This window comes from Paramisgurnus dabryanus, chromosome 7 (assembly GCF_030506205.2).
Source record: "Paramisgurnus dabryanus chromosome 7, PD_genome_1.1, whole genome shotgun sequence".
NCBI classification, from domain to species: Eukaryota; Metazoa; Chordata; class Actinopteri; order Cypriniformes; family Cobitidae; genus Paramisgurnus; species Paramisgurnus dabryanus.
Genome location: NC_133343.1, coordinates 10,843,944 through 10,868,618, shown reverse-complemented (window position 1 = coordinate 10,868,618; position 24,675 = coordinate 10,843,944). Strand labels below are relative to the sequence as shown.

At 37.8% G+C, this 24,675-nt stretch overlaps 1 protein-coding gene across 8 annotated transcripts in view; it reads right to left on the bottom strand.

Annotated features, from left to right (window-relative positions):
* Positions 1 to 295: 295 nt before the first annotated feature.
* Positions 296 to 24,675, bottom strand: part of LOC135717826 (uncharacterized) — a 63,322-nt gene continuing 38,942 nt past the window's right edge. For 5 of the 8 annotated variants that reach the window (XM_073815374.1, XM_073815371.1, XM_073815375.1 and 2 more), the window contains 4 exons: positions 19,989 to 20,267; positions 19,782 to 19,800; positions 2,425 to 2,657; positions 296 to 899 (listed from right to left, as the gene is read on the bottom strand). In XM_073815374.1, the coding sequence (XP_073671475.1) occupies positions 568 to 899; positions 2,425 to 2,657; positions 19,782 to 19,800; positions 19,989 to 20,267 (863 nt within the window). In that variant the 3' untranslated portion in view covers positions 296 to 567. The remainder of the gene's footprint in view (positions 900 to 2,424; positions 2,658 to 19,781; positions 19,801 to 19,988; positions 20,268 to 24,675) is intronic. The other 3 variants (XM_073815378.1, XM_073815376.1, XM_073815377.1) reach the window with 1 other exon arrangement.

Genomic DNA, 24,675 nt, shown 5'->3' with positions numbered 1-24,675 from the left:
CGCAGCTTTGAATTCTCTCGAAAGGGAACAGAGTAGGATTGTGACATTAAAAGTGAAAAGTGAAAGAAGTTGCATTTATATTTCGTTTGCTGACATGGCTTGTAGACATTGGCTGTATACAATACACTGTAATCAAGTATAGCAAATATAAATTAATTCAAAATAAAATTATAACAAAAATCAATACATAATATCTCCATTTTCCCATATATTACAGTACAGTAAATCATACACAATATTACAATGGGTACCATGTAGTTATAAAATACATTTAGTTCTATTGTAAAGTAAATATATAATAATAAAATAAAATATAAAATACATTTAGAAATTTTACATTTTCTTACCTTTTTATTAAACAAACCTTACCATATTATATCCCTTATACCTATGAGTACGTACAGTAGAGGTACTCTGTTGTTACAAACACGGTGTAAATTTTGTATAATTCATGCCACAACTTCCTGAGGGTGAGACATTAAGCCACAGCTGATTAAATATTAAACTATGCCTTGTTTAATCTTGAGATTAGATAATTTATGGTATAGTTTTATAAATTTCATAATACTATAACATTATTTTTACACCTACTTGGATACATAAAAGGACAAAAACAAACAACAGAACACATCTGAGTAACAACATGATATTGACATTTCTTGTTTTTTTGCCTCTTTCACTAGCATTTGACATAGTGACAATTACAGATTTTAATTTTCCATCTGACATTAGATGGGTGCTTGGATTTGGTTCAGATATAGAATCGCTGTTGTCACTGTTCATCTCATCCTTCTCAGTGTTCATACATTCATGGGATATCACTTCTTCCATCACGCTTTGGTTAGGCAATATTATCTGAGAATTACAGCCAGACTCTGAAGCTGCTGAAACGGCTGCAGCTGGAAAAAAGTTTAAATGTTTTTTTAGATTTCTTTTCTTAAGATGTTTTAAAGGGGAACTACAGTATGCCCCTTTTTACAATATGTAAAATAAGTCTCTGGTGTCCTTGAATGTGTATGTGAAGTTTTTGCTCAAAATACTCCACATGTCGTTTATTATACTTTAGAAATGTAAGAGGTTTTCTTGTCCTTATAGTGTGACTTATATACAGAGAAAAGCCCATATCTGTTTCTCTGAAGCTTATGAAGTAAAGTGAGGGCTGAGTCACTCGCATGCCTGCTCACGCGTACAGTGTGAATGTTTAACTTGTTAACATGGGTGCCAAAATAATATGAGTTGCTTACGTGTGCAGTGTAAAACCAACCTAAAACTCCAGCAGCTAGCAAACATACATAAATGACGGACTCTGCACTTCTCACTGATTTCTGTGTCTATGCTAATAGGGCAGACCGTTGCTGGTTGTGGGCGGAACTTTCCCCAACGATAATCCCTGTCAAGAATTTGATCTCAGTGAAGTCACCATGAGCTCACAAGGTCCTCATAATGTTGTCACAATGTGTGGGACTCACAGTGATCTAAAAGTGTAACCACACTGCGCACTCACTGTGTGCTCATATATTAAGGTTACAATATGAGGTCACTGCACACTCACTGTGAGCCCATAATATAGACCGTTTCTTCGGATGCAAGTGCGCTGGCGCGATACACGTTTGGATCCGAACTTTACTTCCGGTTGCGGTTTTTTAATGGTCTGACTAGTTGCTAAACTGATCTCTTGAACAAATGCCTCGTCAAAAATAACAAATGTTTTGGTTTCCTAGGTAATCTACAGTATGTGTTGTTATTTTTTGCTTGTTATATAAATAAACTATGTTTAAAGAACTTTGTTGTTATTTATTCTTAGCGGAGTTTACCGGAAGTTACGTCCGGACCACGACAGCCGCTTGTTTTATGTTGTTACTGCTGAAACCGTCACAATGAGCTCCCATATAGTTCACACAGTGAATATCACTGTATGAGAATGGTGTGATGTCACTGTGAACATCACATGATCTTACGTGTTGATTGGGATGTCAAGAAGCTGAAACTGAAATATGTGCTTTTGCAGACATAGCCTTGGATTTATAAAAAATTAGTAAGCAGATTTTTTTACCATTATAGGCTGGTTGTTTACACGCTCAGGACACACAGTGTTCATACACCCTATATAAAGTGATTTTTTTGTAAAATCAGTCCCCTTTTATTGTTTGAAAACACACAGGCTAATAACTAATAAAAAGTATTATATAACATTTTTATAATTTTTTTATCATATAATGTAAAAGTATTACATAACATGAGTTATCTAATGCTATAATTACCACTTTAATTATCAGTGTGTTACAATTAATCATGCCGTTTATAACCAAGCCTATTTTGTAAATTAGTATCAGGCTAAATCCAGGAAAGCATATACGCATGAAAATTATTTATCTAACAAAAAAGAAAGCAAATTCCTTAGTTGAAAATTTGATATGAACTCACATTTTTTGTATGAAACTACATCCCTGTGTTCTGACAGACTCTTCAAATCCAGGTATTGAAAAAATGCAAAGGTTTTGGTGATATCTGCCCGATTGAAATTACACTGTGACTCTACAGGATCTTTGTTGTTATTATCATTTGGCTCATCTTTCTCTGGGTTCTCACATTCACCTGGTATTCCTTCTTCCATCATGTCTTGCTCATGGAATATTTCCTGAGAATGACAGCTAGGGCAACCTGATCTCACAGAAATGCGTGAAATGAACACGACCTCTTAACCACGAATTACGTGGTGGTGGCACGGATTGTGTTGAAATTGCGTGTCGGCAGCACGGAAACAAGACCCATACAAAGTCAATGAGGCTATTTTGTCGTGTGGGTGACACGAGCTGTGTCTGAAACCGCTCCCTATCCACTATATAGTGCACTATATCGGGTGTCGGCCATTTTGTAGTGGTGTCCGAAACCTGAGTGAACAACTTCATTCCCTACATTCATTCACTACTTTTTACCCACAATGCACTCTGATTTTGAGGGTACATTCGATGTACACTCGTTCACTCATATTTCCCATGATGCAACGGGAGACGAACGCGTAACTTGAATCAGCTGAAGGATACTGACAGTAAACACCAAACATTTTCTTGTTGTCAGTTATTTTCTACTTTTTGAAAATAAACAAATGAAAAATAATTGCGTTATCTTTTATTTTAAATCTAATACACATTTTTATTAAACAATAAACAAACAGCAGTAAATAAATATTATAAGCAGTTGTTTTGTTCTCTTTATTATCAACTAATAGCCTACAATAAACATGACAAATGTGAAAAACAGTAAGAAAGTAAACTTTACCATTTCACAGCACAATCAATAAAGCCACACAGGTGTTTTTGATTAATCTCTGCGACAGCTCTCTGACGCATGATATTTACGTCAGTGTCCGAAATCGCTCACTCATTTTCATTTGCTTCATCCCCATATAGTGGACTTAACTGTCATTCCCCATATAGGGAATAGTGAATGAGTGAACGAGGGAACGGTTTCAGACACAGCTACGGATTCCCTGGTTTAATAACGTCACACAGTGGGCGGCGGTAAAAGCTATTACGTTGGTATTTAACTTAATATAAGCAGTGCTATACATTGGTCCTGAACATAAAATAAATATAGCCAATTTATTGCAGCGCTATTACGTTTGTCATGAGCATAATACATTCAAAGCATAGATTAAATCGTACTATACCATACGATTTTGCAGAAACGCTCGGGAATTCAGGTGCTGTAAATCCGGTGGACAGGACTCATCTCGTTATAGATCAAGATAATTTATAAAGATCTTTAAGGGTCGGAATATCAGATAGTTGACATAGTTCATATTTTTAATTAAAAAAGTAAAAACGAAATAAGAGGAATATCATACATTATTGTTGTTGCGGTGTGTCACGTGACAATCATGACCCGTCGCCATGGACACAAGGGGTCGGATATTTAAAGTTAAATATTTTTAACTTACGCGTGAAATGGTTAATTTTAAATATATATATATATTCTAAGTAAACAACAACAGCCCAAGTTTAGTAAACATTTTTTTATTGAAACTATAAATAAATATTCTGCATCCATTAGGTGTGCCACTGTGGGTGGCTCCCGCACACCCGTGGCTACGCCCCTTCCGTGACCCAAATCTCGTTCGCACATCATCGCGATGTTTATCATCAATTTACAAACCTCGCCCGTCGCCACATCTTTGTGAGTATACCATTAAATTTCTGTTTGTTCGATATTAAATTCATTATGTGTTTTTTATTAATCCAGATCGGCTTCTAAATGTTGTCTGAATTGTATTGATCATCTATATTACATTCTTTTTGTTCACAATAAGTTCAACACAACACATAATCAAGTAGTGGGTGATTAGAGCGTGATTAAAAGTCACGTTATGTTACTCACCATTAACGTAACGTGACAGACCCTCGATCATTGTATTATATTCATATTTTTGGAATTAACTACCAATGTACTTCTACTGTGGTATTTTGTGTTTATAGTACACAAATCGTACCATGTTTTTACCGCAGTTAGTCTACTTCTACTGTGGTATTTTGTAGTACAGTAACAGTAAACCTTATGCTTTTACCACAGTAGCTCAGCATTTTTATACATAGTAAAAAACAGTAACAACAACACCATGCTTTTAATACATTTAATGTACAATTTAGAAATCTTTAGACATTCAGATCCTTCTTTTTTTTGGTCAGTTTTATTCTATGGCCGTTTTATTTATTTATTTATCTTATTATATAGTCTTATGATAGTGGGCGGATCTTGGGGTTTGTTGTAAATAGTTATACACATACAATGTTTAGTAAATAAAGAATAAAAAAAAATCCAAAATTTGTAATTCACAATTTTTTTTGTCTTGCAGTTTCTTCACATACATCTCATACTCCTCCATCTACACTCTTCACAACATTTAAACCAACGGCTCTTTTAACAGCCATCACTTGCAAAAGCTCTCCTACTCACTCACTCACTCACTCTCCAACTCACTCAAGGTGCGTTCCATTCGACCGTAAGTCGACCATCGACCATCAAGAGGTATTTATTTGTACACATGCATTTACCAATTGAAAAGTTCTTTGTATTATAATGGTCTTTTTTCACAGACTGTGATGATGCATTTCCACAGTAATGTTTTGTCATTCACATTTTTGTGTTGAAATAGATTAGCCTATCCCCTGTATGTCATTGATGCACTACTTCAAAGATGTGAGAAAAAGAACATACACCTGCGAGTAGTCTGTTACATTGCCTGTGTTGTTGCCTCACATTTGCAGGTAAGTACCCTTTTTTTTGTGTAAAACTGAATTATTGTTTTTAAGAAAAAACCTTTAACTTATTTATGTCATACTATGTTCAATCAGAAATCAGGGGAGGGCATATCACACAACATTGCCTTGGCCGTACCAGCATTTCATGTTTATGGACACAAATTGCCCCGCCAGGTAATTAATTGACTTTATAGGGATATCAGGATATATAACACACATCATTCACTCCCTGTTTGGCCTCAATTTTTCCTGTCTATGCACTGCAAAGCTGAAATTAGCCAGAAAGGCCTAAAATAATCTTTAATCTAACATTTTTCCAACCTGACGTTTGTCTAAACTTGTTTCAGATGCAATGTGTAAGACAATCCAGTGGAAACTGTTTATGTCAAATCTGTCTGGGTCAAACTAATCACTATAAGCAGAGGATTGTTATAACCAAATTGGTTTCCTTTGTTTCTTTTTATGCATATTACCTAATTTGTATAATAATAACATTAATATAAAGTAATAAAAAGAACAGCTTTGCTATTTTTACAAATTAGAAGATAAAATACCATAAGATCACTATAAGCAGTAGGGTCATGCTTTGTGTACATTATGTGATATTTTACCACTTTGCTTTAATCATAGATCAAGTACAGTACCAGATGGCTTGATGGGTTTGGGCTCACAGACGGGGAAGGAATGAAAAGGCTGTGGTCTTTCCTCCAAAGATTTGCCAGAGTCACAAAGGAGATGACTCCATCTCATCGCCTTGACCTACTGACTAATGCCCTTTTGCATTATGGACGGAGGAAATCAACTGACCTAGGTGTGTCTACTGCTGTATAACCTTTCAAAATTCTGTGCTGGTGGTTCACTGTTTATACATTTTTATATTTTCTGGAGTGAAGTCGATCACACAAAAAATGGTAAGCATACTATAAGTAGATTAAACTGTCTTTTCAGAGGTGCAGCTCCTGCAAAGAGTAGACAAAGCAGAGAAAATATTGCTCAAGAAGATATCTCATCAGAGAGGCACCAGGTAAACAATGCACATAAGAAGCAGGTAATAATTAGTTGTAGATGGGAGAATATTACATTCCATTTATAAGTGCATTTTGCACTAGAGTATTTAGGATTGATGTGTGTCTTGTTTTCTGTTATTGTTGTTGTATAGTGTTGATTTCTGAAGGAGACATGGAGAGATGGAAAAAAGCTAGCCCAACAGAAACCAATAAGTAAGGAACTGAAGTTAAAGTCTTAAATACTGTAAGAATGTCATGAATACTATTAACAAAGAATATTGCAAATGTAATACTTACCCTTCCGTGTACAGTAATAAAATATAATCATGTTAAGAAGTAACATGAAATGAATGACTTTATTAGAGTGGTAGTAATGTCGTCTTTTCTTCAGACACTGTCTGTAGATGGAAAAGGGACTACATCATCAGACTGATTCAGTTCTACAAGTTCAAGTAAGAGTTTAATGTTTTTATGTAAGACTTTGGTAATTACAGACGTCTTTAAAGGAAAACACCACCGTTTTTCAATATTTTACTATGTTCTTAGCTCAACTTAGATGAATTAATACATACCTATCTTTATTCAATGCATGCACTTTTAGTCTTTGTTCAGCACTTCGTGAATGTGTTGGCATTTAGCCTAGCCCCATTCATTTCTATGGCTCCAAACAAAAGTTTTATTTTGTGCCACCATACTTACTCGTGTAAATACATGGAAGTGTTTGGTGGCTTCTAAATTCATCCCTGTTTGGAGCCATATGAATGAATGGGGCTAGGCTAAACGCTAATACATTCACAAGGCGCTGTACAAAGACTAAAAGTGCACGCATTGAAAAAAGAGGTATGTATAATTCGTCTAAGTTGTGGTAAGAACATAGTAAAACAGGGCTATTCAAATCTTACCCTGGAGGCCTGGAGCACTACAGAGTTCATGTACCATTAACTACCTGTGATTTTCTAGTGATCATGAAACCCTTGATTAGCTTGCTCAGGTGTGTTTGATCAGGGTTGGAGCTTAACTATGCAGTGCTCTGGCCCTCAAGGTTAAGATCTGAATAGCTCTGTAGTAAAATATTGAAAAACGGTGTTGCTGATGTGCTTCAACGTGTGATTATAGTAATGGCATAGTTTTGAAGGAAACTGTCACCGGTGGTTATAAATTAAAGTATTGCAGTATTATTGCAAATTTTCATGTGGTGTAATTAGTAATCTATTACCACCAAGGCCTTACTTTTAACATATGTTTGGTTGGGTGTACCACGGTAATGCTTTCTGCTTGCTAGCTACTTAACTTTTGTGCTGTACTTTTTGTAATGTGTAGATATGGGACTCGTGAGTCACACAAAAAGGGTGAAACAGTAATCTGTCTGTTACTGTTCTCTGATCAAGTGTGTACATAACGTTTAATACTAATTATTTGCTAACCATTGTAGAATTGAGGACTCTGCTGAACATTGAGGAAAAATACCGTATTGGGAGAAGATGGCAAGAGTCTGATTCAAACTTCCAGTCTACCCTTAAAGATGTGGACCGTGAGCTCAGAGTCCAACTGTAAGGCTAGAACTGAATCAAGGGAGAGAGCAGTCGTCCTCCACCTGAGAAGAATATATCCAGGTATAGTGCTAAAAGTGGATAAGTAGATACAATATGACATTATAGGTTTGAACTTAAAAAGGACTATAATACAAACTAATACATTTTGCATGTGTGTTTCCTAGCTTTGCTTCAGATGGGCAGGCCATTGCCATTAGACTCTCCAAGCAGGTAGCCAATTGATTTTCAGGAATCATGTGATCCCTCTTGGCATGTCTACTTCTGCTTTAATGACACTGTAAGTATAGTTACTTAACCCTAGTAACCACACAGCAGTCACTCTAGTAACCATCTGACAAACTAACTACCTGCAAATCATATTAGAAACCACCTGGTAACATAACATAGCATTTTGTTTTCTTTTGTCTTCTAGATTGAAGAAGATGATGTTTCGAGGAGTCTAAAAAGGCGAGGGATTGATGCCTTACATATGAAGACTCGGGCAGCTGAGGAAAAGTGGCCAAGTGGTCTAAGGGGCCAGTCACACCAAAAGCGTTTATGGCAGTTGCAGGCGCCTTTTTTGAATGATATTCTATAGGCAGGGCGCGTTTACGCGCTGTTTATGTGCGCCTCGCGTTTTTTTGCCGCCTGCCGCGCACGCGTTTTTGAAGGAGCGCTGAGAGCGGAGAAGAGCCCGACGTCATTCGGGTCTTTCCATTGTCCAATCAAATGAGGGGAGAGCCGGGCCTTACGTTGTGGTGAGTGAAGTTTACAGTTGCTTTGAAAAACCAGACTCCACTGGCTCACTCTCTCCTGCGTGTTTGTGCACCTCTCACCCTCAAACAAGGTCAGAGCAAGCGCCCTCTTTTTAAAGTTTCTGCTAATATGACGGTTAACAGCAAAAGAGCGCTCACGCTTCAATATTTGATTGACAAGACAGCTGACTCGGTGGTTGCTTAGCAATATGAAAAGCCACGTCGCACTGCTCTTTTTTTGCAAGCGTTTAAAGCGCTTTTGGTGTGACTGGCCCCTAACTGAACACCCCATCAGCAGCAGGCCTCTAACATTTGGGCTCTAACATCAAAGACACTGAGCAGCCTGGTGCAAAAGCTGCTCTCATTCAACACCTCCAACAGCTGGAAAGAAAACTACATCAAGCCATTGTGATGTTTCACCCACATCTATCGGACATTGTTCCTGCAGACAACCCCCACTTGTGTCAGGCCCTCCCCATGCCAAGCATACAGACACTGGTATACAATGATAAGAGTGATAATGATGAAAATGTGGATAAATATGATAACTAGCACTACAGATTTTTTGTTAATTTCTAGTCTGATATTGTATTCTGTAAAAAGAAAGATGTAAAATGTATAGTATATGTTGCAGCATATCATAGAAACCTTTATGGTGGTGTAATATAATGTTCGCCTTACTTGTGCAAACATGATGTTTTACTAGGTCTGATTTATTTTAAAGCGTAGGTACTGTTTTTAAGCACACATATTCACACTAGTCTGTGTGAGGACAAAATTGTGTGTTTACCATTGTGATGTTACTTATTTACTGTAATGTAAAAATGTGGTCAATGTGTGTAAGGTGTTTTGTTTTTGTGAGCTAAGTTAAAATGACAAAGTATTGAATCTTGAATCCTTTGAAACAAATACTGTAAAAGTTTGTAAAAAAATAAAATGTTTTCCACAATGAGTTATAGTCATGATTTCAGCTATTGTCACAGCACACTTTAGAGGTCAATGAATAGTGATGAACTTAATAAATGACTTATACAATGATTTTACAGTCATAATCCACAAGACTGCCACATACAGTAGGTTCTTACATAACCATTATATTGTCTTAAAATTCTCCCGAACTAAGTTGATGTGGATTAATACTTTTTTCTTCCCATTATATTACCTTTAGTATTATATAGTTCGTTGCTATGGTGGTTGCTATGAGGCTGCTATCACTGAAACGTAGCCTGCATGACGTGTTTTCTTTTTAAATGACATTTAACATTTTCCTACAGAAAACAAAATTTGATAACTCAACAATATGATAATTTTCAACAATTTCTCATTCTCGATTTTGAGAAATTCGTTTTTTGGTAGCAGAAGGCTACGGAAATGCATTGTGTTGAAGGCGGGGTTTGCGTGTTCTGCTGTTTCGGCGTTGTGGCTAGAAGGGATACAGCAACAGCAAAATCTCGCGGATGAGCGCTGTTATTATCCAAATCCTATCCCCAAAACCTAACCCCAAACCAAACATTTCACGCGATTTAAGACAAGTTGCATCACATCTAGACAGATCCGCTGTTTCCATCCGAATTCTACCCCAAACATAACCCTAAATTGCGTAGCTGTATCCCATCTAGCAAAAAAACACTGTTTCTGCTAAAATATCTAAAAAAAAAAAACTTTTTTTACATTTTCTTAACGTAGATCATCTAGATGCAGCATAATTAATAGTTTGTCTGAACTAGGTGTTTATATATTCAGTAGATATATGTTTTTACAGCCCTACTTTGCAAACTAGAAAAACTACAATTTTAATGCTAATTTGTATCAAGCTGCATTACACACATGTAGGGAATTGTAGTTTTTTTTAAACATTTGTGTTTTTCTTATAATTGGAGGTTGTAAATAGTGAGTTGAGAGTACAGTAAGGTGTTTAGGGGTATTGTTAACACACTTATACAATCAGATTTTTAAATATTTAATTGTTAAATAGGTTTAAATTAATTTTAACCATATTTAACAGTGTCCCAAGTTGTTGACTACATTGACATTATAACTGAGGCCAAGATCTCTCATTAAGAGTTTGTCCCATGTCTATAGCCCCTTTTGTTGCCTTATTAGAAGCCTTCAAAAATGCACCAAAGTGATGTTTCAAAGGTCCGTATTTCAAAGCAGGAGCCATGTAGATTCTTTATACTGACATATCTTATTCTGCAGGTCAAGACCTTTCTAACGATGTATTAGGCTTAGCTCTACAACAAACTTTTCATGTTCTCATTTCAAGTACACAAGCCATCTCAGGTGTAGTTTCAGAGACTTTGAGAGCTCAATAAGGTTAGATTTAGATAAAATAAAGCTGTTTGTTTGTTTCTGGCTGTGTAAACAGACCCCATACCTTGATGAATACCTGGTGTTGGCCACACACACAAACTGTGCATTTCTGTTTGGGCTTTTATGCATAGGCTTATCTATTTATGTTAATGCTATAATTAAATTAAAAACATTCAGGTACCATTAATAAATAAGAACATAGTCTGATGGGTAGTCATCTACGATTGTAGGCTAGTAGATGATTATTAGGCCTATTGGTTGTCAAAACCCAGATTAGCAAACATTATACACAATGTTTGCTACATAATGTACATAATGTATGCTCTCTTGCACCTTTTGTAGCCTATTTATTTTGTTTAAATGTTTTCTTTTGAACTCAACTAAAAATGGCAAACAGGCCTATTTAGTTTATCCATTAGAGTACCATTCCCCTCCTTCCAAACCTGTCACTGTCACTGAGAAACATTTTAGCTATGTGTGCCAAATACAGTATAGGAAGCCTATGTATTGTTTCATGTTCCTTCTTTGTAAGCAGAAAGACAGGCCTGAGCAGTATGCAAACTATATCGTGAATGTATGTGGATCAGGTGTCAGTCCAGTCATAAAAATTCTGCCCACATAAAAAGTACTAAAGTAATTTATAGTAAATACCCATACTATAGTAAAGTGTAGTATACAGTTTATATTATTTAAAACTTTCTTAATGAATGCTACAGCATACTGTACAGTAATAAATACACTTTAAAAACAGATGTGTTAAAACAACACAATCAGTTTTATTATTGGAACACCAAATTTTGTTACTTGTGTTGTCACTTTAATTTAAAACACAAAATGACACATAATGTGAAATTACTTAATCATTTAAAAAGTCCTTACAACTGAGCATAGCCAGTTTTTTAACTCATGATGTGTTTCTGGTCTCATTTTTTATTTTTTTTTGTATTATTTCCAAATTCATTTATATTTCTGTCATGATGGTTCTTTTAATAACATTAAATGTGGTAATAGAGATTTGCTTCAACTTCATCTGTATGATGGAGGAAAATCACTTTGATAAAGCAGATACACATAACATCATCATCCTCATGATCCTCATCATAGCAACCATTATATTTAAATTGTACTGTTCAGTTGTATATCAAAGTATCCACAGGTATCACTACTGCTCTGACATAAACCCACTTTTCGATATCAAATTTGCCAAATACCTCTCAGTGACAACAAGACTGCGAAAAAGTTGTAAAAGTTATGTAAAGTATTTAACCATAACATGAAATCGATCTTTGACTCACTGTATTGAAAAGTATGGTGAGGTCCTTGCCAACACCCAACCATACCGAACCATTGATAAAAGATGAAACAATAGGCTACTTATCATTTACAACCTGTGGCCTAAATTCAGTACAATAGATATTAATTGGTCCCCACATGTCCCAGGTAAAGGGACCACACTTATGGTGCCAACAAATGACAACAATAAATAAAAATTAGAGTGAATTAAAAATCTGTTTTATTCTTATAAGTGTAATCATTACAATACATTTGCATGAAAAAAATTAAATTGCACCTAATACATAAAAATAAAAAAAATATGTGTGTGTGTTTGTAGGGATGGGGTCATGAACAAAATAAAAACAACTCAAAGTTAAAACATAAAACATCTTGTGTAACTAGCATATTTCCTATCACTGATGCAGCGCTACAGGCTGTTTGCATGGTGTCTTGACATGCAGTGTGTGACCATGATTGGCACACTGTGCACTGTGACCATGAACGCCACTTCTCTGAAGCATTCTTCTTCCTGTCATCGAAAAGGAAGCGGCAGACACAGCACAAATGGCCTCCATCTATCAAAACAAATATATTTAAGTCAAGCCAGTTAGTTGAAATTAATACTCATGAGCATATTTTAAGTAACATTTCAAAGGCAGTTTATTCATTTGTAACTATTGTCAAATTAAAATGTGGGTATTGCTGACACTCAATCATAAGATACAAACAGGTCAACAAAGAAGAATTCCTGAGGCAAATTTCAGAAAGCAGAAACAAGGAAAACTTTGGGTTTTCCATTTCAGAAATGTATGTAAATCAAACATGATTCAGAAGTGTAACTCAATTTTAAAAAATCTCACCACCACTTTATTCTTCAGCTTTAGCATTACTAACTGTAATGCCATAACTCATACAGTCGTAGGTTGGCCTCAGTGGCGGCTGGTGACTTCTTTTTTTTGAAGCTCACGATGCGAAGTTCGTCATAACATGCACGTAGCTTGTCATGTGTGTGGTTCGTCATTTCAAAATATGTGTTCTGCGCTTTGAGAGATCGTGTGTGCATCACGTGTCATACCAAAATAAGTGCCTGCTGCCTTGAACTGGAACGGAGACGCTCGCGTGTGCCAGATATTAGCACAATCTCATGCGTAATCAGAGTTTACTGTTAAGGGAGTGTCTTGCGTGTATTTAGGGAACGCGAGTGTCTCTTTTATCATAAACGGTTTTGACGCGTCTCCAGCAGGCACATATTTTGACAAAACACGTGATGCACACAGGATCTCTCCACACGCATGACACATATTTTGGAAAAGGTAACCACACACGTGACAATCCGAACACTTATTATGAATTAGCGCATCCTCGGAAGTGCAGTCACGAGCCGCCACTGGTTGGCCTGTTCTAGCCATTCATAGGCTTGTACACAGGAACATCATTTTAAAAGCAATTTTTGGTGTGCTCTGTTTGTAATTTAAGACAATGTCCTGGACAACACCCTTTAAGATGTTTTTATACATTAGGTCAAAGATGTATGTACAGAACTCTGTTAATGTATTCTGCACGTTCTGCCTGGAAACTGCACCTTGAAAGACTTACAAAGTGAATCTAGTTTAATGCTGTTAGATCCTAAATGAAAGAATTGGAGGCTGATTTGTCACAATGTGTCACTGTGTAGTGGATTGGTCTCTGGTTCTATTCCAATATCTGTTCTTGTTAAAGGGGGGGTTTAATGGTATTTCAAGCATTCTGACTTATTAACACAGTTATAGAGTTGTTTCCTCATGCTAAATGTAGGCAAAGTGTCAAAAATGCAGTTGGGCGTGTTTCAGAGTATTTCTGTGCCGAATGCACTTCGCCAGGGTTCGTACAAGTTTCGGCTAATTTTTTTCGATTACGGTTCTAACTGACGTTTCAGGGGTTTTCGATACGTATCACTTCTTTATATGGGCTTCCGCCGGAAAACTTCCCCTGGAAAACCCCGCCCAGCCGTCAGTCAGCGGGAGACGCTAGAGCTTGCTAACAGCTTATCACGCCACTCAGCTTTGTTTAATTTCAAAAGTCAACAATGGCACAACAAGAAGTGTGTTTTTGGATGTAAGGAGAAGACATCCAGCCTTATGGAAACAATGGATATAGTTTATTATCCGGATTAGCAGCGGAGTTTTGCGTGTGTGTGTTTGATGCGGTGGATTTTCATGACGAGTTACACGCGGTAAGTAAGACTTCTGTATTATGTTGGAAATAGGCGCGTGTATATTATATAAATGACACGAACATGTAGTGAATCATAAGTTAAAACAGTGTTGTATAGTGTTGCATGACTCGTACTCGCTCCTCCCGTGTTATAACTCCTCCTTCTTCATTTTTTCGTACGTTATCGGAAAGATTCGGTAAAGCTAATCTTTCTTTTATAAATCTGATTAAACTAAAGACTCTTCAGAGATATAAAGGATGTCATACTACTCCATAGGTACTCCAGATTAATATCAGAAATGCAGAAACAGCGTGTGTTACGTGAGCTTTAAAGTATTGTAATCTGTTGAAACTACCAAACCAGGTCTACTTGCCCTGGTCTACTTTGAGGAAGAGCTTATTATTCTCAATGGGACATAAAAATCAGCACAATTTGAAAAGATACCTTAATCTGCAGTCATCACGATAGCTACAGCGGTGGCTGTTTCTGAGGACTGTTCTTCCAGCTCTGTAGAACATAAAACATAATAACAACTTTCTTAATACAACGTTTGAATCTAATTCATAATGCAATGTGTCAACATTTATACTGTCAATAGTTAATTAGTAAATTGTAGGTTAAATACAGATACAGTACCATTCATGGTTTGCATCTAAATATCAACAGCCAATTCAAAGTGTAAAATATCAGAATACCAAACATATAGACCATTTTGCAAGATGTAAACAACACTGGTCCAGAAACACTTCCTGTTTCAGTTTGTGACTGTTTTCTTTATTTCACACATAAAGAAAACAATCAAAAAGTTTTTTAAGATAAGTTTTATATGTCCTTTTGGTTGTATTTTATCCCAACGTTTATGTTGTGTTAAGAAACTGATACAGGAAGTGCTTCTGGACCAGTGTTGTTTACATCTTGCAAAATGGTCTATAAAAGATGTTAAATGTCACCTGAAGAAATATTGTATATATAAATTGTAATTTCCATACAAGTGAGCTTTTCTCTTTGTGTCCAATGTCAATGGCAGACTTTTCAGAAGAGTAGTTTTAATTAAGCTTGAACTTAAGCAATACCATTCAAAATGTATTACAATGAAAAGAAATACCATTTTCACACATGCCCTCTAAAATTTCTGGGCAACATCTGCTGTGTCTGTTGATTTGAAGATATTAAACGATCACACACAGATTTCATCTTTTGATTTGATTATTGTTTTAATAATGTATACAGTGGTGAAATGTACAGTGTAATGACCAAAATTACATATCTAGTAAACTATGCTTCTTAAGTTTAATGTTATATATTTATTTAAAGATAAAATAAAAACAACTCAGCGTACCTTCTGCGTCCATCGCCTCTAACATTCCTTCTGCTTTGTCAGTGGAGTTGCATTGTGCTGCATCTAATTCATGTATAGGGAAAAAAGAAACACTTAGAAGCATAACAAATAACTGGTCTTTCTGCATCACACAGCAGTATTAATGAAGAAATATTATTTTATAGATAAAATTCAACTGTTGCCAAGGGCCATCACAATCACTAGTCAAATTCAACTAAACAGCTGTAGGATATTCTGGAGAGGTGCCTTTTTAGAAAATGTGTCCACTTTAATGAGGAAACTGCAACTGAGAAATAGTGTTACATCCCTTACAAACTGTCATAGACACATACAGAATCTATAACCGTAATCTGTTTCAATTGAATTACATTTAATTTTTAAAGTGCCAATTCATAACAAAGTTACCTCACAGCACTTTTCAAACAGAGTAGGTCTAGCACAAACTGTACTCTTTATATTATTAGGCTACAAATTCTCAGAAAAAGGTACATGAAGATACAAAAGTTGACATTGGGGCAGTACCTTTTCAAAAAGTACACTTTTGTACATAAAAGGTATACATTGATACCGCCAAGCTACATGCTTGTACCTCATAGGTACATATCTGTACCTAAATGGTACATTTTAGCACCTTTTTAAAAGGTAGTGTACCAGTGACAAAAAGGTACAACTTTTATACCTTTTTTTTCTGAGAGTGGAGTGGCAACTTCCTTTTAATATGCAGCAACCTCATGCAGAACCATGGTTCAGAATGGGCAGCCATTTGCCTCGACTGGTTGGGGTGAGGGGACATGGAGAAATATAGTGGCCCACACTATAAAAATGTCTGGGTTCTTTTTTTATGCATGTTGTGTAAATATTGGACAGAACACCACTGGGTTAACATTGACCCAATGCTGGGTTGTTTAAACCCAACTCCTGGGTTTTAATTACCCCATGGTTGCAAAACAACAATCCAGCATTTGACCTATCCAATATTTACTCGTTATGGGTCAAAAATTAACCCAACCACTGCTGCACTATACAAAGACTCACATGTAGGCCCGTATTATTGTTTAGTTAACTTATTTTTCCCACTTTGCAAAGAGCCAAATGATCTGCCGAAACTGAGCTGGAGAAACAAAACCACTGTTAATCTCACTTACTGATTTCAAATGAAATCTCCTCAGCAGCTTGCAAAATGGCCTCCAACTGCTTCCTTCCATAATAGGATGGTTTTTTGAGGCTGTTGGGCAGTCCTGCAACTTTAACTGTCATGCCTTGATTTACCAGGGGAGCCTTCCAGTACCTCTGGCATCCTCTGAAAGACACGGGCAAACACATGCATGTACATGTTACACATTGTAACACAGTTGGACAATTGTGACTCTCCCATCCTGTTAATATCCAGTGTACAGGCTGTAAACAGTCGGTAAGGTGTCATAATCTCATGGTTGATGGACACAAATAAGTTATTGATTTGATAATAATGCCATGAAAACATGAAGGTATATTAGGTTATCAAGACTTAAAAAGTGTTTGAACATATGCTTACTATATTTTTGGTTAAACAGATCTTGCACTTTTCTCAGCAGTACATTGACCTCAACTCTGGTTCTCGGTGTTGCGGCTGAGAAGCTGGCTACAGATGTAACAAAAGACAACAATCAATCAATTTTATAAAACTATATTATGTACATTGGCACTATTACGGACCTGAGTCCATTTCTGTGGATATACGGATATCTTATATAACCAATATTACCTTTGAAATGCAGTGCAAAGTTCACTGTGTCTGTCGAGTCCAGGAAATCGCTTGTTTGGTCTTCTTTTTCAGCTGAAAAAAATAAACATGTTAAAATAAAATGCTAACAGTGACTGAAAGTAAGGACTTGGAAATCTATGAACAGATAAAAATATACATTTATTAAAGCAACTTAAGTGTAAATAAAAAATTAACCAAATGAAGAAGAAAACTGAAATGTATTTAACTTTACCAGTGGAGGATTGAACATTTGTAGAATTTCTTCAGCCTCTCTGGTAGCTGCTTCAAGTTCAGCATTGTCAGCTTTCATTTCAAGATGCTTTGAAATAGTTGCAGCTTCCTGACATAACTGGTCGAAACCTGAAGATGCCATATTGAAAGAATGAAGAATGCAAATAGAAATAGGCAAAACAAATTGAAAGAGGGACAAACAGAGAGAGAGAGAGAGAGAGTGTGTATGTGTGTGTGTGTGTGTGTGTGTGTGTGTGTGTGTGTGTGTGTGTCCCTCACTAACTCTCCAACTCACTCACTCACTGTGCAAAAAAATCGTCTGCGATTCTCATGCGTGTTTCATCAGTAAAGCCGGTTCTGTGATTAGAAGTAAATCGCCATCAGCTGCTTTAGGAGAGCTTTTGCAAGTGATGGCTGTTAAAAGAGCCGTTGGTTTAAATGTTGTGAAGAGTGTAGATGGAGGAGTATGAGATGTATGTGAAGAAACTGCAAGACAAAAAAAATTGTGAATTACAAATTTTGGATTTTTTTTATTCTTTATTTACTAAACATTGTATGTGTATAACTATTTACAACAAACCCCAAGATCTGCCCACTATAATAAGACTATATAATAAGATAAATAAAACGGCAACAGAATAAAACTGACCAAAAAAGAAGGATCTGAATGTCTAAAGATTTCTGAATTGTACACCATTCTTTTAATACATTTGATGTTGTTGTTACTGTTATTTACTATGTATAAAAAGGCTGAACTACTGTGGTAAAAGCATAAGGTTTACCCTGCTGAAAAAAACAGCATACCAACAAGACCAGAATATGTTGTGTTTTGGTGCTGATTTGCTAGTGACCACCAGCATAGACCAGCATAATTCCCATGCTGGTTTGATGCTGTTTTTTTCAGCAGGGTACTGTTACTGTACTACAAAACACCACAGTAGAAGTAAACTAACTGCGGTAGAAACATGGTACGATTTGTGTACTATAAACACAAAATACCACAGTAGAAGTACATTGGTAGTTAATTCCAAAAATATGAATATAATACAATGATCGAGGGTCTGTCACGTTACGTTAATGGTAAGTAACATAACGTGACTTTTAATCACGCTCTAATCACCCACTACTTGATTATGTGTTGTGTTGAACTTATTGTGAACAAAAAGAATGTAATATAGATGATCAATAAAATTCAGACAACATTTAGAAGCCAATCTGGATTAATAAAAAACACATAATGAATTTAATATCGAACAAACAGAAATTTAATGGTATACTCACAAAGATGTGGCGACGGGCGAGGTTTGTAAATTGATGATAAACATCGCGATGATGTGCGAACGAGATTTGGGTCACGGAAGGGGCGTAGCCACGGGTGTGCGGGAGCCACCCACAGTGGCACACCTAATGGATGCAGAATATTTATTTATAGTTTCAATAAAAAAATGTTTACTAAACTTGGGCTGTTGTTGTTTACTTAGAATATATATATTTTTAAAACTAACCATTTCACGCGGAAGTTAAAAATATTTAACTTTAAATATCCGACCCCTTGTGTCCATGGCGACGGGTCATGATTGTCACGTGACACACAGCAACAACAATAATGTATGCTATTCCTCTTATTTCGTTTTTACTTTTTTAATTAAAAATATGAACTATGTCAACTATCTGATATTCCGACCCTTAAAGATCTTTATAAATTATCTTGATCTATAACGAGATGAGTCCTGTCCACCGGATTTACAGCACCTGAATTCCCGAGCGTTTCTGCAAAATCGTATGGTATAGTACGATTTAATCTATGCTTTGAATGTATTATGTTCAGGACAAACGTAATAGCACTGCAATAAATTGGCTATATTTATTTTATGTTCAGGACCAACGTAATAGCACTGCTTATATTAAGTTAAGGACCAACGTAATAGCTTTTACCGCCGCCCACTGTGTGACGTTATTAAACCAGGGAATCCGTGTCACCCACACGACAAAATAGCCTCATTGACTTTGTATGGGTCTTGTTTCCGTGCTGCCGACACGCAATTTCAACACAATCCGTGCCACCACCACGTAATTCGTGGTTAAGAGGTCGTGTTCATTTCACGCATTTCTGTGAGATCAGGTTGGCTAGGGTCTGCGGAATCTGTTGCAGCTGAAAAGAAAAATAACTTAAAATGTTTTGATCTGACTGCTTATTTATCACTATAATGTTCACTTTATGTCTTATGATTATTCATGTAGTTTATAACCAGAGTAAATCAAGAATATGATAATAGCATTAAATAACAGTACATTTGAAACAGCACATTTCCTCTGTTAAACATTTTGATATTAACTCACGTTTTTTGTACAAAACTACATCACTATGTTCTGACAAACGCCGCCTCTTCAAATCTAGGTGTTGAACAGATGCAAAGGTTTTGGTGAGATCTGCTTGGTGCTCTAGCTGATAGACATTAAGCGGTGACTCTACAGGATCTTTGTTGTTATCATTGTTTGTCTCATTTTTCTCAGGGTTATCACATACAACTGATATTCCTTCTTCCATCATGTCTTCCACATGGAATATTTCCTGAGAATGACAACAAGGGTCTGCTGAGGTTGCTGAATCTGTTGCAACTGAAAATAAAAATAACTTAAAATGTTTTTATCTGACTGCTTGAAGAGTTATTTAATGGTCACTTTATGTGTAATGCTGGTGCATTAAGTAGTCAAAGGCAGAGGATCCAAGTGCAGAACATTTATTATGAAAGTAAATCCAAATCACAAACAATATAATCCAGAACGGGAACAGGCAGAAACAGAACGGGAACCTACACATTTACAAACACATTTAAAGACCGACAACAGACAACTGAGACACTGGGATTATATACCCATGGGTAACAAGATAACAAGACACACCTGGGAAACAATCAACACAAGGACCAATGAACAATAGAACAACAAAGAACTACAAACATGGCAAACAGAGACATAACTTTCAAAATAAGGCCTCATTTACACTGCAAATCTTGATGCCCAATTCTGATTTGATGCCTATATCCGATTTTTTTACTGTGTGTTAACACATTCTTTCAATTGTGACCCATTTCCAATTAATGCATTTACACTTGACATAAATCTGAAACATTGCGCATGTGTAATAGTGTTGGAGGCATCTGTGTGTACTACAGCATGCCAGGAGACCTGACTGTCTCAGGGGCACACCTGCCCTCAGAAACGCTGGGTCTGACCACGGAGTGAAAGTGAGACGACACGCAGGTGTAATTGTACACGGTGTATGCCGCCGCGCCACGCTCTCCTCGGGACTCGATCGTGAAGAAAACGCTGAAGCGGTCTCAGATGGAGCAACCCGAGCGGAGTCACCGCCGCAGCTGCAGCCATATGCCCCAGAAGCTTCTGAAATTGTTCCAGCTGGACCGCGCTCTTGCCTCAAAATTTATTCAGGCAAGTCAAGATTGACTGGGCACGCGCTTCTGTTAAACGTGCCGATAAATCGATCGAGTCCAGTTCTATCCCGAGAAAAGAGATCCTCTGCATGGGGCAAAGTTTGAGGGGTGGGAGCGGTGCCTTCACCGTCTCCCAAAGAGTGATCATCACCATCTCCAGGTTGCCCGTCTCAGGGCCGTTTGGACTTCCGTTTTCCACGGGTAGCGCCCGAGGCGGTCTCTCGATGACCGGGTCCCCTGCACTGCCGAGATGTGGTCCGAGGAAGGGGAGCGGGGGCGGTCACCGCAGGACGCCCACGGTGAGGTGCAGGCTGAGGAGCCGGCGCTGATGGACCAGGGTCAGCTTTCTTCCGCCGGGGCATGATCTTGGAGATCACCTCAGTCTGCTTCTGTGCCGCGGAGAACTGCTGGGCGAATGACTCCACGGACTCGCAGAAGAGGCCGGTCTGGGAGACTGGTGCATCCAGGAACTTGTTCTTGTCTGTGTCCTTCATGTCAGCCAGACACAGCCAGAGGTGGCGTTCTTGGACCACCATGGTGGACATTGCACGACCGAATGCCTGCGCTGTGACCGTGGTCACACAGAGAGCCAGATTAGTGGCAGCTCAGAGCTCCGAGAAGGCAGGAGAGTCGTGGCCTCCCTTGTGCAGATCCCTTAAAGCCTTCGCTTGGTGGACCTGCAGCAATGCCATGGCATGCAGGGAGGATGCCGCCTCTCTGCAGGCCTGGTACAAAGTCAGTGTGAGAGTGGACGACTGCTTACAAGCCCGCGAAGGAAGGGTCAGCCGGTCTCTCCAGGAGGCAGTGGTGGCCAAACACAGTTGCATCGCGACCCCCTGCTCCACCGAAGGGATCCTGACGTAACCCTTAGCGGCTCCATCGGTGAGAGAGGTGTGGGGGAAAGGCTGAAAAGGCCGTAAACGGCTTGAGAACGGTGATTTCCACGTTCGAGTTAGCTCTTTGTGCACCTTAGGGAAGAATGGCACGGGAGGTGTGGGCTGAGAGGCCCGGGCAGCTCTGAAGTACCAATCATCCAGACGGGACGGTTCAGGAGGAGGGGGGTTAACCCACTCCAGCCCTACCGCCTCCGCCGATTGAGCGAGCACGGCCGAAATCTCCGGGTCAAACTCCGGCGCCGCAACCCGACCAGAGGGAGGAAGGATGTCCGAGTCCGCCTCGGAAGAAGGGGACCCACCCTCTGATGCTGCTGAAGTGGCGGGTCCAGAAGGGAGTCCGATGGATTCCGCAGAAATCGCAGAACACGACTCTGAGGTCTCCATTGGGACCTCAACAGGCTGAGGAAGAGGAGGCTGAGAGCTGGAGGACAAATCCCCCGACCGGTTCAGCACAGTGATGCGAAGATCGTCCTTAGAGAGCTTCGCAACCGCACCGTGGCGGCGTTCAGCCCTGTCAGGGCGCGGGCGCCGTTTCCGTAGAATCGACAGCCGTCTCCCCAAATCCAAGAGGGTCATGCTTTCGTAGTGAGAACAAGAACCCCCCACGAATGCTGCCTCTGCGTGCTCGATGCCCAAACATGAAAGACAGCACTCTTGACCATCCTTCGGACCCATGTACTTCCCGCATCGAAGCTTACACGGACGAAAAACCATCCTGAAAAGGACGCTGATCTCCTGAATACGAGAGAGTGGCTGTCTTTAACAAGACACAAAGCTCTCCGTATCAATCTTTTAGGGAAAACACTCTTATAGATGCTTCAGCAATCGTTCCCAGAAGAGCAGAGTAGTAGCTTCTCAGGCTTTCGAAGCGAAAAAGCTCATTTTGGTATTCTGCACCTGCTGCTTATATATGCACCTGGCGGGGCGGCGCCAGCAATATGCAAATACCTGCATGCCAAGTTCATTGGCAATTTAGGAGTTACTCGAAGTAGATTGGTCTCTCTAAGCGAGTTCCCAGTTCGTCGGTCACAACGTGACGTCGTAGTGACCGACTGAAAGGGAACGAAAATTCTTCTGTGTATTTTTTTAATGATTTGCCTAAAGCCCCATCACATTTAAAACCCTGCGTTCTTGATTTCTTAATTATATTTCTGTTTGAGATTTTTAATGTGTGAATTAAACGCAATTCCAAAACATTTCCCGGAATCTTTTAAACACTTTAGGGTCAGTAAAATGTTCTATGACTGGTTGTTAATAATCCGTTCAATGATTGGTTAAAGCCTACGCGGCTGCCACTCCCCAAAAGATAAAGGGTAAAGTATTTCAATAGAAAATAATCATCCCTATGCCCTATTCACTGAAAAAAAATACTCATTCAATTTACTTTTTCTAAGGTAAGTGGTTGCAATTAATTTATTTACGGTAAGCTAAATTTAAACAAAAGTTTTTTATTTTATTTTATTTTACTAATTGTTTTTGTTCAAATGTAGCTTAAATAAATTGATTGCAACCACTTACCTTAAAAAAATTAGCAAATTGAATGAATCATTTTTTTTTGTGTGTGTTCCCTTCGAAGATTAGAACACTTTAAACTGGGAAAGTTGCACAATTGTATATTGTGGCCAATTCAAATACACTTGGCGAATAAAGCAATGAAATACACACATCAGTTTCTTTTTTTTGGATCAACTGTGTGACATTCCTGAAGTGCCCTTCAAGGGGCGCTAAAAGCCATTTGGAATATACCCCGCTTTCCGCATGAACTTGACTGTGTGTCCTATCTCAAAGGCCGATATAATAGCTGGAGTATAAAACACCAGTAAATAAATATGTTTCAGCAATATTTTTGAAGAAATGTTACCATATTAGCTTTCTCTTGCAAAATAAGCTGCCTTCAAAGCAAGTGCAATTGCGGCCTTCACGCGGTTCTCTGATCTCATTTTCCAAATTGTTCTTTTAAGTCAGAATGTCAGACTTACGTTCTTAAGGATTTTTTTTCTGAACTTATTAAACACACCGCATATTTTAAACGAAAATATATTTGACGTTCATCTGTACTAGATTAGCCTACTTTTGTTTTTAAAGTCGGATTATTAAATATTTCCATTTCTTGAATAAAAATAATTTTTTAAATGTTTGTTTATTATTATTTTTAACGAAAAACTCAAAACCAATAAAACAGTAGAATGACCAACACGCTAAACTGCTTGTTTATTAATAAAACAAAATCGATGGATGGTATCTGCATTCTAACACAAATAAATAAAAGATATCCATTACTACGAATGCTTAGTATTTGTTTATTATTATTTTTTTATTAAAACAGAACAACAATTTGTAAAATGACTCGCTTATATCAAGGAGAAGGTCCGATCTGCCCGTTTACACTATAGGCACATATCTGATTTATTTTCACATATGAATGAGGCCTGAAACGGATCTCAAAATATCCGAATGTATGTGTTTTGTTCCTGTTTACACTGCCACAGAACACATCCAATCTGTGTCACATATAAGCAAAAAAATCGGAATTGGGTCACATTTCACTGACAGTGTAAACGAGGCCTAAGAGACATGATATGGGAGACACAGAACAGGATCATGACATTATGTATGTGGTATAATTTATGTGGTTTATAATCGACCTATTTTGTAAATTACTATCAGATTAAATTAAGA